Below are 18003 nucleotides of genomic sequence, written 5' to 3' on the forward strand. Positions count from 1 at the left end.
CACTATTTACAATAGCCAGGTAATGGAAGCAACCTAAATGCCCACAGACAGATGAATGGATAAAGATGTGGTACATATATAAAATGGAATATTACTCAGCCATAAAGAGGAATGAAATTGGGTCATTTGTAGAGACGTCGATGGATCTAGAGACTGTCATACAGAGTGAAGTAAGTCAGAAAGAGAAAAACAAATATTGTATATTAATGCATATATGTGGAACCTAGGAAAATGGTACAGATGAACCGGTTTGCAGGGCAGAAATAGAGACACAGATGTAGAGAACAAACGTATGGACACCGAGAGGATAAAGCCGTGGGGGTCGGTGGTGGGAGGAGTTGGGAGATTGGGATTGACATGTATGCATTTATATGTATAAAATAGATAACCAATAAGAACGTGCTGTATAAAAAATAAATAAAATTCAAAAATTAAAATAAAATTTTAAAAAACAGAAAAAAGTTATTCCCTTCATATACATGTATTTATATGAATGAATTATTTCCAGGCTTATATCTATAAATACAAAAAAGAGGAATAAAAGCTACCTTGAACCAAAAAAGAAAAAAAAAACAGAACCCACCAGTTATACAGAGGAAAACCCTATCAGGGCACTTGCTCCAGCGGTAAACAATTCTGAAGTTGGTCAGAGGCGGGGAATCGTCTCCCATGCAGCCAGCAGCCCCCCACCCCACAAGGAGCGGCCTCATTGCAAAGCTGGGGGACCGAGCCGAGGCGTCTGTGAGTAAACGTGAGCTGAGCCCCAGGCCAGCTGCTGCTGAACTATTCCCACCCGTCCCAGGTAAAACACCTGAACATGTACAAGGACTTGAAAGCCTACAGGAAGGGCCGTGGAGCCACCCCAGCGACAGCATGCCGGCCAACTTGGTGCCTGCAGGCCAGCCAGGATGGTCCTGGCCCCGGTCTCTCTTCTGGAAGCTTTCCATTTCCCTGCCTGAGGTACCCCTCCTGTCCAGGCCCCCACTGCTTTTTTCCTTCCTCACCTCTGCCCGGGGAGAAATTCCAGTGGCAGTTACGGGTGACACATCCTCTTCTTTAGCAGGTGGCAGCTTAGCAACTCCTGCAGAAAGTCCAGCAGAGCCCCACTCACACCGGGCCACCCACAAAGCCGTGGCCCCTCACTCCCACCCACCAGCCCAGCCCCGACACTGCTGACGGGGCAGAGAATATGGCGTCAGGCACAGCTGCAGGGGCTCTTGCTGCCTGGAGCGGTGTTTATATTGACCTCAACCGAGGCACACCTGGGGAGGGCTGGCCCGCGCGGTCAGGCTGCCCAGGTCAGCCAATCCTCACCCCTCAGGGGCTCACAGCAAGAAAATGGACCTTGCTGAACCAGCCAGGTCCAAGGAACAGGTGTGGGTTCCTGAGTCAGGATAGACAAGGGGCTGCAGCTCTGGCTTGTTTTCTAATCATTTTATCTGGCCCGTGAGTGGGAGACAACTTCAAGGAGACCCTCTCCTAATGAGAGGAACCCAGGAGTCAGGGAGAGGAGGGGTGGTGGGTGGAGACAGGGCCTGGTGCCCCAGCTGCAGTGAAAGTCTCTGGAAGACCAGGCAGAGGGAGCCCGCACAGAGTGAAGCCCAGGGTCACAGACGTGTCGCAGCTGCTGTTTGTTAGTTCAAGTCCTGCTCTGAGGTGCTCTGTGTCAGCTCTGAGCAACAGGTGAGCTGGGGGTGCTCTGCAATGAGGGCTGTGTGCACGGTTCCTGTGAGCCCAGCCCTGCCGGGGTACCTGTCCAGGGGAGCTCTGTATCCTGGGAGGGGCCTGACCACGAGAGCCCCGTGGGCTGCTGGGGACCTGTTAAAGGATGTCAGGACAGTCAGTGAAGCCACCGAGGATATACATCCAGTAGTTCCTGATTCCTACACCCTGCTGGTCATTCTACCATCCACCAGGACATGGTATTCTGTATTAGACTTCAATGATGCCTTCTTCTGTATTCCATTAGTCCCAGAGTCACAAGAAATCTTGGCTTGTGAGTGGCAGGACTCAACATACGACAAAAACAATACTGCTGGGCCGTCCTGCCCCAAGGGTTCAAAAATTCCCACACCATCTTTGGGGAAACGTTAGCTAAACACCTAAAAGTTCTACCTCTGCAAAAGGGAACCCTCCTTCAATATGCAGATGACATTCTGATCGCCAGCCCTACTAAGGAGGCCTCTGAACTACCTAGCCAATAAAGGATAGAAGGTGTCGAAGAAGAAGGCTCAAATCTCACAGACTGCGGTGACCTGCCTGGGCTTCATTCTCACAGAAGGTCGGAGAAGCCCATCCCAGGAAAGGGAAGAAGCCATTTGCAGTCTGACCCCTTCTAAAACTTGAAGACAGCTTAGGGGTTCCTGGGGAGGCCGGGGATTGCTGCATCTGGATCCCTAACTACAGTCTAATAGCTGGGCCTCTATATGAAACACTGAAAGGAAAAGATGATGATCCTTTCGAATAGAATCCAGAAGCGGCCTTTCAAGAATGCAAAGAGCAGTCAATTCAGACCCTTGCCCTGGAACTCCCTAATTTAGCTAAACCCTTTGAACTTTACATCCCCATAGAATGTGAATCGCCCTTGGAGTGTTAGTGCAAAAACTGGGACCACTTGAAATGGAACAACGCAAGAATGCCCTCCAGGTAGGATAAACTACGGTCACCAAGGGCTTGGCCCGCCGCCCCATCCAGCCAGGATACTGGCAGTATCTAAAAACTTGGAAATCAGCAGCCCGCAAATCCAGCTCCCTCCTAAGGGAAAAGGACCCCACGTGGTGATCCTAACCACCAACCATGCCCTGAAGTTGCAGGGGTCGCTCCGTGGGCACACCGACCTCGAGTAAGGAGGGCCTCCAACTCCAACATCCAGAGAGACAACCGGGGGCAACGGGGCACCATGACGACTCGTGTGAACATCACTTGACCTGGAGCTTCTCTCAGAAAACAACAAGAGTGTGCCCCAAAAGAGCAGACTACTGCTTGCAGGACTTACGGCACCCAGAGGGGAGCTAATAAGCTTGGCGGGGGAACCGTATATCACGCTGTCACCATAGAAAAGCCTACAGACACCGCGGTGACGGCGGCCAATGAGACCAGCTGGACTCCTGGCTACTTCAAAAGGCCGTTGACTCAGTGGCCGTCATGGTCCTGGATCACCACCGGCCCTGGACTGTCTGGGAGTTGAGCGGGCAGGACTCTGACACCTGGTGCTGTTTGCACGTTAATTCAGGGGCCTAATTGAAGAAAGCGCAGACTACCGGTCAGAGCATCTAGGCTGGCAGAAACCGTCAGCCTAAGGCGGCCGAACAAATGTGGGGCGGGGTAAAACCGGCCCCCCCGCCCAGCGTCTCTGCGCATCTCTTTCCTGGACCCTTAAAGGTCATTAGAATCTATAACACTTCCAATGCCGGCGCTCAGGCGGACGAGCACTGAGGCAGGAGGCCTGGGGACAATCAACCTCACCTGGAGGCTGCTGGGGAGAAGTTCTGCCCCTCCCCCCGTGTATGAGGACTCCCAACTCAGCACAAAGTAGTTACAGAAGAGGGGTCTGCACCCACAGCGCCCCAAGAATGAGGAATGGGACAAAAGGCAGAGGAGGGGTTTGTCACCGGCAAAGCCCATGAAAAATTCCTGGGAGATAAAAATAGAATCTGGGCAATAAAATAAAGTCTAACATTTATTCCTCTGTGCTTTGTCTAATTTCACGTGCTCCTAGGGTTCCGCATGCAGAGGTCCCACACCCGGCACTTCAGACCCGATTTCCTAGTGCAGAATGGCTGGGTCGACACCTCAGCTCACGGGGCCCCGTGCAGACTCCACGATATAGAGCCTGAGCTCCAGCCAACCCGGCCCTCGAGAGCTCCGCCCCCTCCCTCCCGCTGAGGCTGCCGGGATCCCTACACAGCAGCCCCGCCCACAGCCCGCGGGGGAACGCACGCTCTCACCCGTCCATTCTCTGATCAAAATATAAAGTTTTCCTTTGCTTCTGAACCAAACTCAGTCTCGTTCTGTTGGCTCCAATGACACTGGGCAGGGGGACCCTTATCGGGGCCCACTCTGGAGGATCAGTAACAGAATTTGAGAACATTGTAACTTCAGTGAACAGATGTGTGAGCCAAACTGTAATGAACGTAGAGCAGCGTATAAGGCTCGTGTAAGATAAGACGTTTCTACCGCTTCCATTGGATATTTCCATCACTTGATTATAAGCAAGTTCAGTGGAGGGTTATTGTCTTATTTGTCAGCTCAACTTTACAGAAATTAAGTGATTTTTTTTCCAAGGCTGTACATCTAATAATCTTGGCTGAAGCTTCAATCTTCTTTTGAATGCTTTTCCATTGAAAATGCTACCTCTCTTTCAGCTCCCCCATTTCTGAGGAATATAAAATCTTATAACTTATTGTTACCAAAGGGGAAAGGCAGGGGGAGGGATAAATTAAGAGTTTGGGATTAACACATACACACTGCTATTTATAAAATAGATAATCAACGAGGACCTACTGGATAGCACAGGGAACTACACTCAATATTTTGTAATAACCTATAAGGGGAAAGAATCTGAAAAAGAATAGATATCTGTATCTACATCATCTATCAACGCCAGATAAAATGTAACCTAAGGGTGGCCGATGGTGACCGCTTCTGACCCTCAAGACTTCAATCATCTAAAGCTTGGACTCTGCCTACTGCCCAAGGCCCTCCATGAACACGCATGTACCCATAGCTTAAAACTTCCCCAGTTTGGGGGTTTGGGGAGACACTGTTTTGACAAGATCCCTGGTGTTCTCCTTACTTGCTGCGAGTAATAAATCCCTCCTTCTCCCAATCTTTGGCTGGGTTGTGTCTTTTGGCTCGACACCCACCAAGAGGCAAACCCAGTTTTCTGGTAACATCTCTCCATCCAGACCCGCAACCAGCACTCGTGGTCCCACCTTGACAATAATTCTACAGTCAGTTGTCTTGCTTCCAACACATGGAAATCATGTTACGTTTCGGTGACCAAAGCTAGGTAAGGGGCAGAAACACTCTCCCCATTTTATCTTTGAAGCCCCCTCTGCAGATCCATTGTCCTCGAATTTGATGCCTCACTTTAATGGAAAACACTTGCAGGGCTTTTTGGTTTTATTCATCTCATTTCTGAAGGCTTTTTAGACCTACATTGCTTAAACATACAGATTACTCCTAAGTGCCACTTCTACTTTGAGATTTAAAATTCTCCCAGTGTTTTTTCTAATATACTTATTATTCCATTTGTTGCGTTTAAATCTTTGAACGTATGTTGTTTATTTTGTGTCTCATCAGATTTTAGTTAATTACCTAGTTTTCCCCTGAATAAAGCAATACTCATCCCAAACAGTTCTTGCCAAAACTGGGTTTTACAAGGAAGGGAACAGGTGGGCCCAGGAGAAAGTTCGGGAGCACGACTACAGTCCGGTGGAGCAAAGACCCTTGTTCAGGGCACTGGACGGCCACGGCCACCCTAAAGACCCACCGCCCGCTTGAGGCTCCAGGATTAAGGCGGGCTGCCTGACGGCGGGCGGAAAAACCAGTCAGGGAAAACCGCGAAGCTGCTCCTGCGCGCTGGAGGCTTCCTTTCAGACACGCGCGGGACCCAGAGCAGCCAATCCCCGAGCGGCGGGGCGGGACCTTCTGCGCGCTCCGCACCCTCCCGGCCGCCTATTGGCGGGACCGCTTCTGTCGCAGCACCGATTGGTGGCTTGCACCTGACGGGGCTTTACAAGCCGGCTCCGCGCCCTTCGCTTCGCCTCACCTCAGGAGTTCGCGAAGCTGCAGAAGCCGGAGCGCGCGCCGGCCCGGGGTGGGCCCTGCGAGGGGACAGCGGGGAGACTGACGGGAACTGCGAAACCCTTATAAACCCTCAGCCCGAGGCCTTCAAATTCCAGGCTGGGAGGCCCCAGATCCCCTCACCCTGAGGGGCTCCAAATCCCGTCAGCTTGGAGGGACCCCGGGTCCTAACCTGAGGGACCTCACATCTCCTCAGCTTCAGGGACCCAAAGTCCCTTCACCCACAGAAACACCAAATCCCCTGATGCTTAGACCCCCCAAATACCCGGAGTAACCCCTAGAGGTTAGGCGCCCTAAAAATAGCCCCTGCAGAGAGGCCAAATTTCCCTACCCTCAGAGGCACTGACTGCCCTCAGCCCGGGAACTCTTAACCCCTTCATCCTCAAAGACCACAGCTACCCTCAATGTGGGAGAACCTAAAGCCCCTTAAGGAGAGACCCCCGATTTCCTCAGGCTCAAAGGTCCCAAGTTCTCTCAACCTGCGCCTTCTACATCCCTTCAGCCAAAAGACGCCAGATACCATCAGCCCAAGGGACCCTGAATCCCCTCGGGTCTGAGGAACCCCAATTCCCTTAGCCGGAGCGACCCAAATCTCCTCAGGCTGAGCGATCTGTCCCTTAGACATAGAACGCACGTTTTGCCCAGATTTTTCCGGAGTCCCCAGGTGGAGATCCCCAAAGCCCTTCTTGGAGAAATAGTCCCTGTCCCTCGCTGGAAGAGAGCCCTGGTTGTCAACCTGACCCCAGCCCAGCAGTCCAGGGCTTCCAGGTCTCCTCAGGACTCCCTCAGGCACCCACAGACACAGCCCTCCCAGTGCCTTTCCTCAGAGGGCCCGAGTTGCAGGGGGGCCAAAGAAACCGAATCTAGTTCACCTTAGGCTGGACTGTCGTGGCTGGCGAGGATCCGTCCACCCCATCAGTACCCTCCACATCCTCTAATCCTTGCCGGGGTCCTCACACCTTCCTGCTCGGGACACCCCAGCCGAGGAACACAGACCTAGCTCTGGGCAGGGGCCGGGGCTACCTCAGCACCTTCTCCTTCCACAGGCACCTTGGCCTTGAGGCGGTCCCAGGCCCATGAGCACCGACAGGTGGCCGGAGGACAGCACTGAGGGAGATGCTGGGAGAACAGCGTGGAAGCCCACGGTGAGCGGTGGAGGAGGCAGAGCCTGGCTCGAAGCCGGCTCTACAGGAGGGACAAGGAGCTGGTCCCTGGAGGGCTCAGACTCCTGGCCGGCACTGCTGGGTGACCTTCTCTGTGAAGGTACACAGGATGGGGGTGCCCGGTCCTGTCTAAGATGGTGGGGCGGGGCGGGGTGGGGGGGACAGGACACTATAGCATCGTCAACTGCTGCGTGTCCAGGGAGAGTTAGGAAAATGCTCAGTGTTTGCTCAGTTAAGCAGGACACGGTCAGGAAGGAAAACCTTCATCCTTGTCTCACAGAGACCACCCAGCGGCCTCAGGCTACACCCTGCACAGGGTGGAGGAGAGGGCCCAGCTCTAAGTTCTGACTTAGATTAGTAAGTCACTGATGAAATCGGTTATTCTCTCTAGGCCAAAGATGCTTTCAAAGACATTTCCATATACTTCTCCAAGGAAGAATGGACAGAGATGGGAGAATGGGAAAAAATCCGATATAGGAATGTGAAAAAGAACTATGAAGCACTGGTTACTCTAGGTAACAGGAAATGCTGGGTGCCTGGGAGCCTGGGAAGCGTGAACCACGTCTTCGGTCTCAGCGTTAGCTTGGCTCTCTCTGAGATGGCTTCATCTGCTCACAGTTGCCTTCCGTGTGGAGACCAACCTGCAGGAAATGTGTGTTCTTCTGTATTCAGTGTGGGCCTGGCCCTGGCAGCGCAGAGCTCACCCCTTGCCTGCTTCCAGACTCTGCCAGCCCATCCTACCAAGTCACACTGACTCTGTGGCACTTTCCATCGCCTCTGGGCTTTGTTCCTCCTTCCAGCTCTTCCCTTTTGGAACCAAGATTTTGCTCCTTTCCAGGTCTCAGAGCCCCTCGGCCAGCTTTCATGTGTCACCGCAGGCAGGCCATCAAAGCCCAGGTGGGTGACCCTGAGGATTCTGATGAAGAATGGACTCCAAGGCAGCAAGGTGAGGGGCCAGGAAGATTTAGAGGTGTCTTCCTGAAAACAACCTGGGTTTGGGTCTCAGCTGCGTCTCAGGCATTAGCAACAACAACAAAAAAAAAAACCCATAATTTTTCACCCAACAAGCAAGATGCAAAACAGAATATTACACAATAAGAGACTATCCATATAAAGTTTTTAAATATGTAAAATAATTAGCCTCCCCTTCTCTGCCATCCGACGTGCGGTTGACTCTGCTCCTCACCATGTCTTCTCACGAGACTTTCACGATCAAGCGATTCCTGGGCCAGAAACCAAAGGAGAATCGTCCCATTCCCCAGTGGACTCAAATGAAAACTGGTAATAAAACCAGGTACAGCTCCAGGAGAAGACACTGGAGAAGAACCAAGCTGGGTCTATAGGGAGCCACCCATGAGGTGGCACACGTATTTATGCTGTGGAAGGTCACTTGCATCTTACCGTATCACCCTGAAAGCATCACTACTATCTGGACAAATGCATCCATTTGTTTTATTGGGAAAAAATGATTTTTCTCCTTGTGTCAGTGTTTCTGCATTAGTGCTTTGGCTCAGTAATAAATATGAGACCTTTTGTTGGAAAAAATATATATATATATTGTTTATAGGTACATTAAAAGGCCGTAAATGTGTAAAAATTTGAATGTGAATAAGAAGTACCAAATTCATCACCAAAGGAGTAAGTGCTGGCAGGTGGCTTCATTCTGTCTTGGTTAGTTTTTTGTTTTTATTTTGTTTTTGAATTTTGAAATAGAAATTAAAAGACCCGCAGTGGTTGTGGCAGAATGGTGACATAAGACTGCATGGAGGTGGATGTATAGGTTTTCCAGTATAATTCTCAATAGTTTTCTCTCTCTTTTTTTTTTTTTTTTTTTTTTTGGCTGCGTTGGGTCTTCGTTGCTGCGTGCGGGGTTTCTCTAATTGCGGCGAGAGGGGGCTCTCTTCTTTGCAGTGCGTGGGCTCCTCGTTGCAGTGGCTTCTCTTGTTGTGGAACACGGGCTCTAGGCGCGTGGGCTTTGGTAGTTTCAGCATGCGGGCTCAGTAGTTGTGGCACACGAGCTTAGTTGCTCCGCGGCATGTGGGATCTTCCCGGACCAGGGCTCGAACCCGTGTCCCTTGCATTGGCAGGTGGATTCTTAACCACGGCGCCACCAGGGAAGTCCCGAGTACATAGGAAGATTTTTGAGTGTTGATTTTGTATCCTGCAACTTTGCTAAGTTCTTTTTTTAGTTCTAACAGTGTTTTCTGTGGAATATTAGAGATTTTCTACACATAAAATCATGTCGTCTGTGAACAAACCTAATTTTACTTCTTTCTTTCCAAATTGCAAGCCTTTTGATTCCTTTTCTTATCTAATTCCCTGGCTAGGACTTTTAGTACTATGTTGAATACAAGTGGTGAGAGTGGGCATCCTTTCCTTTTTTTCTTGATCTTAGAAGAGATCACTTTTTCCACCAATCAGTATGATGTTAGAGGTGGACTCTTCATATATGACCTTTATTATATTGAGGTAACTTCCTTCTATTCCTACTTTGTTGAGTATTTTTGTCATGAAGTAAATTTATTAGATACTTTATGAACATAGGATGAAGCACAGATGAGGTTTATGTCTATTTTTTTTTAATTTTAAGAAAATTGTGATGCTCCCAGTGGAAGCATAGGCATTGATGATACAGAAATCATTTTCCATTCCCCCTTTGGTAATCCTTGCACTTGTCACTCTCTGGTTCAGAATTCTGTGTCCTTAATTCAGATGCCCAGAGTTTGGAAACATTTACCAACCAAAACACTGATTTCTCATCATCTTTTAGTTAAACCTTCTTGGGTGGCCTTCAGAGTGGAGCACAGTAAACACCAGAAGGTAAGTATTTCCCAAATCCTGTTGACAAGAAAACCTTCCTCATGGATCCAATCACAGGTAAGAATAGGAGAATACACAGAGTATCCTAGAAACTGCTGCTTCCTTTCATGATTCTTTAGCACAATGTCTGATATCATCATCATTTTTATAGTTAATAAGAATAGCAACAGTAGTAGGTTGTTCTATTTTCACGTTATTTTCATAATATTTCAGACTCTATTTTAAGCATTTTACGTGAATAAACTCACTTTAAACCTTAAAACAATCCTGTAGTACCTATAGGTAGTGCAACTATCCCCATTTATATTGAATAGATCAAGAAACTGAGGTAAAGAAATGTTTGAGTACATGCCTGAGATCACAGTATCACTGGTAGTGCAGTCTCATCCAAAGCTCCTTCTCTAAAACACTTACAAGCTGAGTAGAACTTCCATAGTTTTATAAAGTTTACACTGTCTTATTCATACGTACATCTTTATATCATTCATCTGACGGGTGATTTCAACCTCAGTTCTTTTCTGCTACGCCAAAGTGAGTGACATGCTAAGACCATCTGACTAAGGGAAGCTTACAGATCTGTAGGCAATTTGTAGAGTGGATTGTCCGAGACGAAGAAGGAGATGGACCCCCAACCTCAGAGCCTGCTACTCTAATAAGAGGAAGCATCTCCCAGCCCTGACTAGCTTCAAGTTTGATCACTGAAAACGAAAAGTAAGAAAATAACTTTAGGACTTCATATAGGTCACCCGCGTTTCAACAGAAACTCATCCCTCTGGAACTGATTTCAAATGCTCATTCTTGCAGGAGAAAGTAACAGCTCCTTCCTCCGGGCTCTGATTAGGCAACTGTCATGTTTGGAATCATTTGCTTAGCCTGCCCCTGCGTTGCAAGCTTTGAGAGCCTGCTCCATACCCGTTTCTTCTCAGAAGTCCCAGGCCCAGCTCAAGGCCCCTGAGGGCCCCCTGGAGGTTTTCTGAATGAGTGACTCCACATTTAAACATTCACCTAGACGTGAGAGGGTCAAGGAGTGCTGGAGATAGTATCTGTGAGCTAGATTTCAAATAGGGAGACAGTTGAGGGGGTGAATTGATAGCAGGGCTGGACTCCCACGTTCACACTGTACTACATATCAGTAGCTCACAAAACAATTTGGTGAACGTTATTAAATTTCATGTCCACTGTAACGTTAAGAATTAGCATGTATACCAATTTATGGTTCAGGAAACTGAGGAGAACTCGCTAGTCGTACAGCCTTATTCAAGCAGAATCGATGGGAACCAGCTACTCTGATTCCAAACATTCTCTCTAGGATATGGCAACCTGCAACGTTCAGCATCATTTTCTTTATTGCCTAGATAAGTTTCTGCCATACCATTTCTTTGTTCTCTTCCCAATCTCACTGCTCTGTCACCTCATTTTCCAGAAGTGTTTTGTCCCCTCTGTACTTTTCCACATTTCCTCGTCCATCAGAGGTCCACTAATTAATAGAAGACCCCCTCTTTTTTTCTATAAGTCCTTACCCCCCGCTTCTTTCCCAGACTTTGTTGATTCTTCCCAATTATTCTCCCTGACTCGCTCTCACTTTTACGGAGAAATTTGAGAGAAAGTTGAAGGGAAGGAACCTTAAGATATGGGTTCTAGTCTTGATTCACTACCCACTTAGGCCCTTTATTTACGCTCTAGTGTTCAGACTCCACCCGCCCCGGGTATTTCCAAGGGTTGTTGGAGTATTAACTAAAGTCATGCATGTGAAAACACTGCATAAGCCCTAAAGAACTAAAGAAATGCATGTTGTCTTTCACTATGTGACTCTCCCGTTGAAGGCAGTGCCCCCGGTGCCATTAAGTAATGAATCTAGTTTGAAGAAATTGCCAGGAGCAGCGCAACTGCAGAAGGCAAGTGGCCCTGCGCAGGCCCAGAGCCCAGCGCCCCCTCCCGGAGCAGCAAGCACCTCTGCATGGCACACTAGACAAAAGCTGGGTGAGAGAAAGTAACCTGGGGGCTTTAGTCCCTCTAATTCTTCTAGAAACGCTGATTATATGGCCTAGGTGTGTGGGGTGGACTTGGGGTAGGCGTGGGTTTAGGCTGGACTGATCTGAGACCTGAAGTTAGCACTGGGGCCTTGGGAAAATCTTACATGTCTTCTGTGGTCCTGATTGCTAATCTCTAAAGTAAACATAAGGATACATAACTCGTACAGTGTTTGAAAACATCAAATTAAATATAAAAGTACAGACACACACACGTTGTTCAAAAATCCATCTGTGATAATAGTGACCATGCTTTCTTAGTTAAGGCCTCTGCTCAATGCCTAACACGTAATGTGCCTTAACCAATATTTTCTGAATGAGTAAATGTGTCAGTGAACCATTTTCTAAGTAGAAAGGTTGGGAAGTTAAACCTAATAATGGGAAGAACAGGAAGCTAACATTGAACTGGGCGTCTGTAGTCAGTGTGGAGCCTCGGTCTGTCTGAACCAGTAGCTAAACGGGGGAAAAACAAAGTATACAGAAGGACAGGCGATGATTTGATGCGAGGGGATTTCACATTTTCTGATAAAACAGGGACCAACACTCTAGACCCCACCAACCTTGCTTACCTACTCTTCTCCAACTTAGAACGCAGAGCAAAGCAGATTGAAGTGAAGATGTATAGCCTACGAGAAAGAAAGGGCCACGTGTACCAAGAGGTCAGCGAGCCCCAGGATGACGACTACCTCTGTGAGTGACCCCACTGGCCCATTACAGAGAAGGCTGTTATGTCTTGCTACAATAATCTCACCTTAGCATTTGGTCCCCAAATCATCCCCTTTGTCTAGTGACTTGGGGTACAGGATTGAGGCCAAATGACATGAGCGCCCCAGTTCTTTCTGAAGGTCTTTACAACCAGGAACACGCACTGTATCTTCCCTAATCCCTGTCGCTCTCGCCTCCAGATTGTGAGAAGTGTCAGAACTTCTTCATTGACAGCTGTGCTGCTCACGGGGCCCCTACATTTGTAAAGGACAGTGCAGTGGAGAAGGGGCATCCCAACCGCTCAGCCCTCACTCTGCCCCCTGGATTAAGTATCAGACCATCAGGCATCCCTGAGGCTGGGCTTGGAGTATGGAACGAGGCATCCGATCTGCCGTTGGGTCTGCACTTTGGCCCCTATGAGGGCCAGATCACAGAAGATGAAGAGGCCGCCAACAGTGGATACTCCTGGCTGGTGAGAAACACCCACCTCTTCCCCTGTCCTCTGGCCTCCACATCCCTTCTGTGGATGGGTGGGGGGGCCTCACCTTCAACATGCTAGGACGTGGATGGGGACAACACGGTTAGCTCTGTGTACTGAGTGCACTTTGCATGAACACGGAACTTCTGCTTAAAGATCAGAGGCCAGGTGGGAGCACGGTGGTACAGGCACAAGGAAGCGGCTCCTCCCGTGCGGGGCCCTTGGCCTGAGCGGACGAATAGACTCAGACATGAGGATGGTGATTAAGGAGCTCATTGCGTGGTCACGACTGGCAGTTGCATCCGTGCAGGCTGAAGAGCACTGATGACAGCAGAGTGAAATAATTCTTCCATCACCTCCCACCAAAAAAAAATAAAAGCCTTTAGCTTCTTTTTCTGACACTCAGATCACCAAAGGGAGAAACTGCTACGAGTATGTGGATGGAAAGGACACGTCCTGGGCCAACTGGATGAGGTAAGTCCAGTAGGTTTCCAGGTTCCAGAGAGGACACTCATCTCTCTCAAGCCCATGTCCCTTTCCTTCTCAGACTGCCCCCCTCAATGGTTTTTACATCTTCTGTCCCTCTTTTTTCTCCACACAATGCTCTTTCATTTCAAGAGACGTCAGAAAAAAGGAAATAAAAGTATAGTATGTGTCCTCAAAATACGTCTCTGTGCTCAAGAAAACTGGGGTACCTGAAAACAACTTGAGGAGTCTAGATTCACCAGGGACACTTATTTACCTAATTAACACTTATCAAGCACTTACTATTATGCTCCAGTTTAGAAAACGGAGTCCATTACTTAAACAGATCACATCACCCATGTCCTTACGGAGGACACACTGCAGACAGACGTTAAGCGATTGATTTTAGGAACATTTAATCATAATTTTCCTATTTTTCAAGAAGTGCACAGCACCACCATAACCTACCGGGAGGTACCTTTAGTCTGTGAGGGCAGCCACCTTCCCAGCCTTGCTTCCAGTGAGAACTGGGTTCTGAAGCCAGGAGACAAACGGACTGCAGGATGGTTGTGAGCAGCCCCTTTCTCTAAGGTCCCCTCCTTTCATCAGGGGAGGCAGAAAATGAATAAACTACTATTGTTCTGTGTTTCGAGCTAAGTCAGAGAGCTCTCCAAGTTTCTACAGGAACCTGGGGGAGGCAAGTGAATCGGGGGCCCTGGATGCACGTGGGGAGACTGGAGACAGACCTCTCGAGAGAACATAGGCTGGGGCTGAGTGCTGAGGGATGTGTGCTGAACTAGAAGCACCAAGTTCTGTGGAATAAAAACAGAACTTCATTGAGAGTTTAGAGGTCACCAGTTTTACGGCCAATCCACGTGGAGACAGGTCTGGAATTGGGCTTTGGAAAACAGATAAGTAGGTAAGGAGAGAAAAGCAATCTGGCCTGGATGGGCAACAGCATCTGGAGATAGGGATTCACAGGAAAAGCTCGAAGGCGTGAGCAGCAGGTTCCCGCGCAGCAGCAGCGGCAGCTGGGCAGCACCAGGCCGCGATGGCAAGGAGCTGGCTCGGGTCTGACGGGTGGAGGGAACCCATCGCCTGCGCTTTCTGTCCCTTTCTCTGCCCCAACCCCAGGTATGTGAACTGTGCCCGGGATGAGGAAGAGCAGAACCTGGTGGCCTTCCAGTATCACAGGCAGATCTTCTACCGAACCTGCCGGGTGGTCAGGCCGGGCTGTGAACTGCTGGTCTGGTACGGGGACGAGTACAGCCAGGAGCTCGGCATCCCGTGGGGCAGCGGGTGGAAGAGCCAGCTCGTGGCGGCGGGCAGAGGTGGGTGCCACCGCTCTTCCAACGCAAAGCAAGAAGCACTCCTGGGGAGCTTTCACGGTCCGGCTTTCCATCAGGGTAAACTCCAGTCTGGAGTCAGCAAAGTTTCAATTAAGATGCTTCAGAAATTGATCCATAAGCCTTTGACTCTTAGGGAAACTTTTTATATTAAAATTTTTTTCTTCTAGTTTTTTTAATCCCTCATGCAAAAAATATATAACATCATATAGGGCTGAAAGGCTTAGAGGAAAAAAACAAGTTTTCGAGCACCTACCAGCTCTCTCACCTTTAGCCATTTCTTCTTCATCTCCTCCATATTTCTAGATGATATGTGTACACGTTGATTTGCATTCAGTCACCATTTCGGTTCGTTGTCACATGAGTTCATACACTGTGCCAGACAGGGCTCCACGAACTGGAAATAGAGATTGAACAGGACGGTCAGAATCACTGCCCTAGAGCAGCACGTGCCTCAGACCAGACAGCAATTAGTGCTTTGAGGAAAAGTAGCCCAGAAAAAGTGCCTTGGATCACTGTGAGCGGAGGGGTGGGGTGTGGCGCTCTCCCGAGACAGCATTTGTGGGCAAAGTGTTCCAGGCAGGGGAACGGCCAGTGCCGCAGCACCAGGGCAGGAAAGAGAGGCCATGCAGGTGGTCAAAGAAGGAAGCACAGAGCGAGAGGAAGCAGGCTGGACAGAACACGGAGGCCTCAGGGCCTGTGCTCCACGCACAGACATGGGGGTCCCCCTGGGTGACGTGAAACAACCGTGCGGTTTTCAGCTGCAGGGGGCATGTTCTCTGCTCTAAGATGATGCTTTGGCTCATTTTTTGGAAAGAGATAGCAGTGGGGAATCCGCTCAGAGGTCAGTTCATCACCAGGTGAGAGGGGAGAGCGGACTGGCTGAAGAAGGGCAGCAGCTGGGGTGTATTTTTAAACAGAACTTCCTACTGCATTTTAAACGGACTAAGCCTGACTGAAATCAGTGAGGTGTGAATACTCGTTGGCTTTCTGAGGAAGGACGTACTTTCATTTTCCACTTTATGGAAAACTGAGAGAGAAGCAATTCGTGACCTAATTGGGGCATCAGGAGCCAGAGTCCGTTAGTCAGTGGGACCTGGACCACTCGGTCTTGTCCAATCTGAATCCCACTTCCTCACAGAGATTCAGACACAATGGCTGCTCAACTAATACGTCTCTGTGAATGAGGAGCCTCAAATCCAGCTTTCCTCACAGGTGCCCTAACCACTACCCTACCCTGCCTTCCACATCTGGAGATCTCCAGGATGAGTGCCCCTAACTTAATAAACTCCTTCCCCTCGTAGGAAGTCACTCGGGGCGATTCCACCTATCATCAAGAGTGTTCTCTCCCAACAGGATAGAATACCTGTGGCCCCTCTGTCACAAAGTCATAGGACTTTTCAGACACTCCTATGTGGGCAAAGGTCACTGCAGTTCCACCTCTTATAAGGAGTGACACTGCCTCTGATGCTACTTGAAGGTCCCTAGTCAGGGCCACAGGTAGAAGAGGCCCTTGATACGGGCTTTCTGGATTTCTGAAGAAGACAGAGTGAGTAAAAATGGAATGGAAAAGTAGACTGTAAAGGCACACTTGCTGGGAGACAGAGCTTGTGCTGTCAACACTGAGATGATTAGTGGTTCAGGCCTTACCGGAGATAAACCATCTACCTGACCAGAAGCTTCCTCTTTCAGCAGACCCAAAGCCCAAGATCCAACCATGTGGCTCCTGCTCTCCGGCCTTCTCCAGTCAGAAAATCCTCAGCCAACACGTGGAATGCAGTCACCCGTCTCAGGTCCTCCCGAGAACATCTGCAAGAGACCGCGTCCAGCCAGAGGATCCCTGCCCAGGCTATCAAAATCGGCAGCAGCAATATTCTGATCCACACAGCTGGAGTAACAAACCTGAATGTCAAGAGGTCAAGGAAAGGTCCAAACCTTTGCTGAAAAGGATAAGGCTGGGGAGGATTTCAAGGGCCTTTTCCTCCTCTCCCAAAGGACAAATGAGGAGCTCTAGGGCACATGAGAGAATGATGGAGGCAGGGCCCAGCACAGGCCAGAAAGTGAACCCAGAGGCCACAGGCAAATTACTCATAGGGGCAGGAGTATCAAGAGTTGTAAAAGTCAAGTACAGAAGCTCTGGGCAAGGCTCCAAGGATAGGTCTAGTCTCACCAAGCACCAGAGGACACACACAGGGGAGAAGCCCTATGTTTGCGGGGAGTGTGGGCGAGACTTCAGTCTAAAGTCAGATCTCATCAGACACCAGAGGACACACACAGGGGAGAAGCCCTATGTTTGCGGGGAGTGTGGGCGAGACTTCAGTCTAAAGTCAAATCTCATCACACACCAGAGGACACACACAGGGGAGAAGCCCTATGTTTGCGGGGAGTGTGGGCGAGACTTCAGTCAGAAGTCAGGTCTCATCAGCCACCAGAGGACACACACAGGGGAGAAGCCCTATGTTTGCGGGGAGTGTGGGCGAGACTTCAGTCATAAGTCAAGTCTCATCACACACCAGAGGACACACACAGGGGAGAAGCCCTATGTTTGCGGGGAGTGTGGGCGAGACTTCAGTCATAAGTCAAGTCTCATCAGACACCAGAGGACACACACAGGGGAGAAGCCCTCTGTTTGCAGGGAGGGTGAGGGAGTCATTACCAATAAACCACACCTTAGCCACGGGAGGATAAATGTAGCCACCACATACCTCGGCTCTGAGGGAGCTTCAAAGGAAGTCTATGACCCCTTACATTCCCTAAGAGTGTGATGAGCACAGAAATAACTGGTTACGTAGATCCTCTGCTTTCATGATAAGAGAGAAGGTAGATAAACAGCAGAGGGTGTCTTACTTGCCCTGGAGATGTTCATACCAATCCCCTTCATGGTTTTTGGACTCCTGTTTTGATAAATTTTGTCTCCACACAAATCTGAAGCCCAGACTGTGTACCTCATTCCCCCCTCATCACTGAAAACAGTGGCGTCCAAGAGGGCCACAGAGAACGCATACTCGCAGCCCCGGTCTCCGTAGGAACTGAACCCCTGGAAGGGCATTCTCCCTTGGCCTCTCCTCATTCCTCTCTGGTTTCCTCTGACTTCTGTAGCCTCAAAGGTGAAGGCCTCGTGCATGTGTGGGTGCATGCCTGTGTGCCTGGCTCAATCTGGGGTATCTGGTCTCCCTCGCTCTCTCTTT

At 49.4% G+C, this 18003-nt stretch overlaps 2 protein-coding genes across 2 annotated transcripts; both read left to right on the forward strand.

Annotated features, from left to right (window-relative positions):
- Positions 1–6854: 6854 nt before the first annotated feature.
- On the forward strand, positions 6855–16759 carry PRDM7 (PR/SET domain 7; the record flags this gene model as incomplete). The annotated part of the gene is made up of 10 exons (XM_079907873.1): positions 6855–6953; positions 7363–7486; positions 7810–7917; positions 9742–9795; positions 12410–12511; positions 12727–12998; positions 13411–13478; positions 14604–14800; positions 16357–16364; positions 16508–16759. The coding sequence occupies exons 1-10, from the start codon at positions 6885–6887 to the stop codon at positions 16757–16759; spliced, it is 1254 nt and encodes a 417-aa protein (XP_079763999.1). The 5' UTR covers positions 6855–6884.
- On the forward strand, positions 8159–8314 carry LOC307178877 (large ribosomal subunit protein eL39-like; the record flags this gene model as incomplete). Its single annotated transcript, XM_079907519.1, has 1 exon — positions 8159–8314. One exon carries the CDS (start codon positions 8159–8161, stop codon positions 8312–8314), a length of 156 nt encoding a protein of 51 aa, XP_079763645.1.
- Positions 16760–18003: the final 1244 nt, after the last annotated feature.

Source organism: Stenella coeruleoalba (genome assembly GCF_951394435.1).
Source record: "Stenella coeruleoalba genome assembly, chromosome: 20".
In the NCBI taxonomy this organism is placed as follows: domain Eukaryota; kingdom Metazoa; phylum Chordata; class Mammalia; order Artiodactyla; family Delphinidae; genus Stenella; species Stenella coeruleoalba.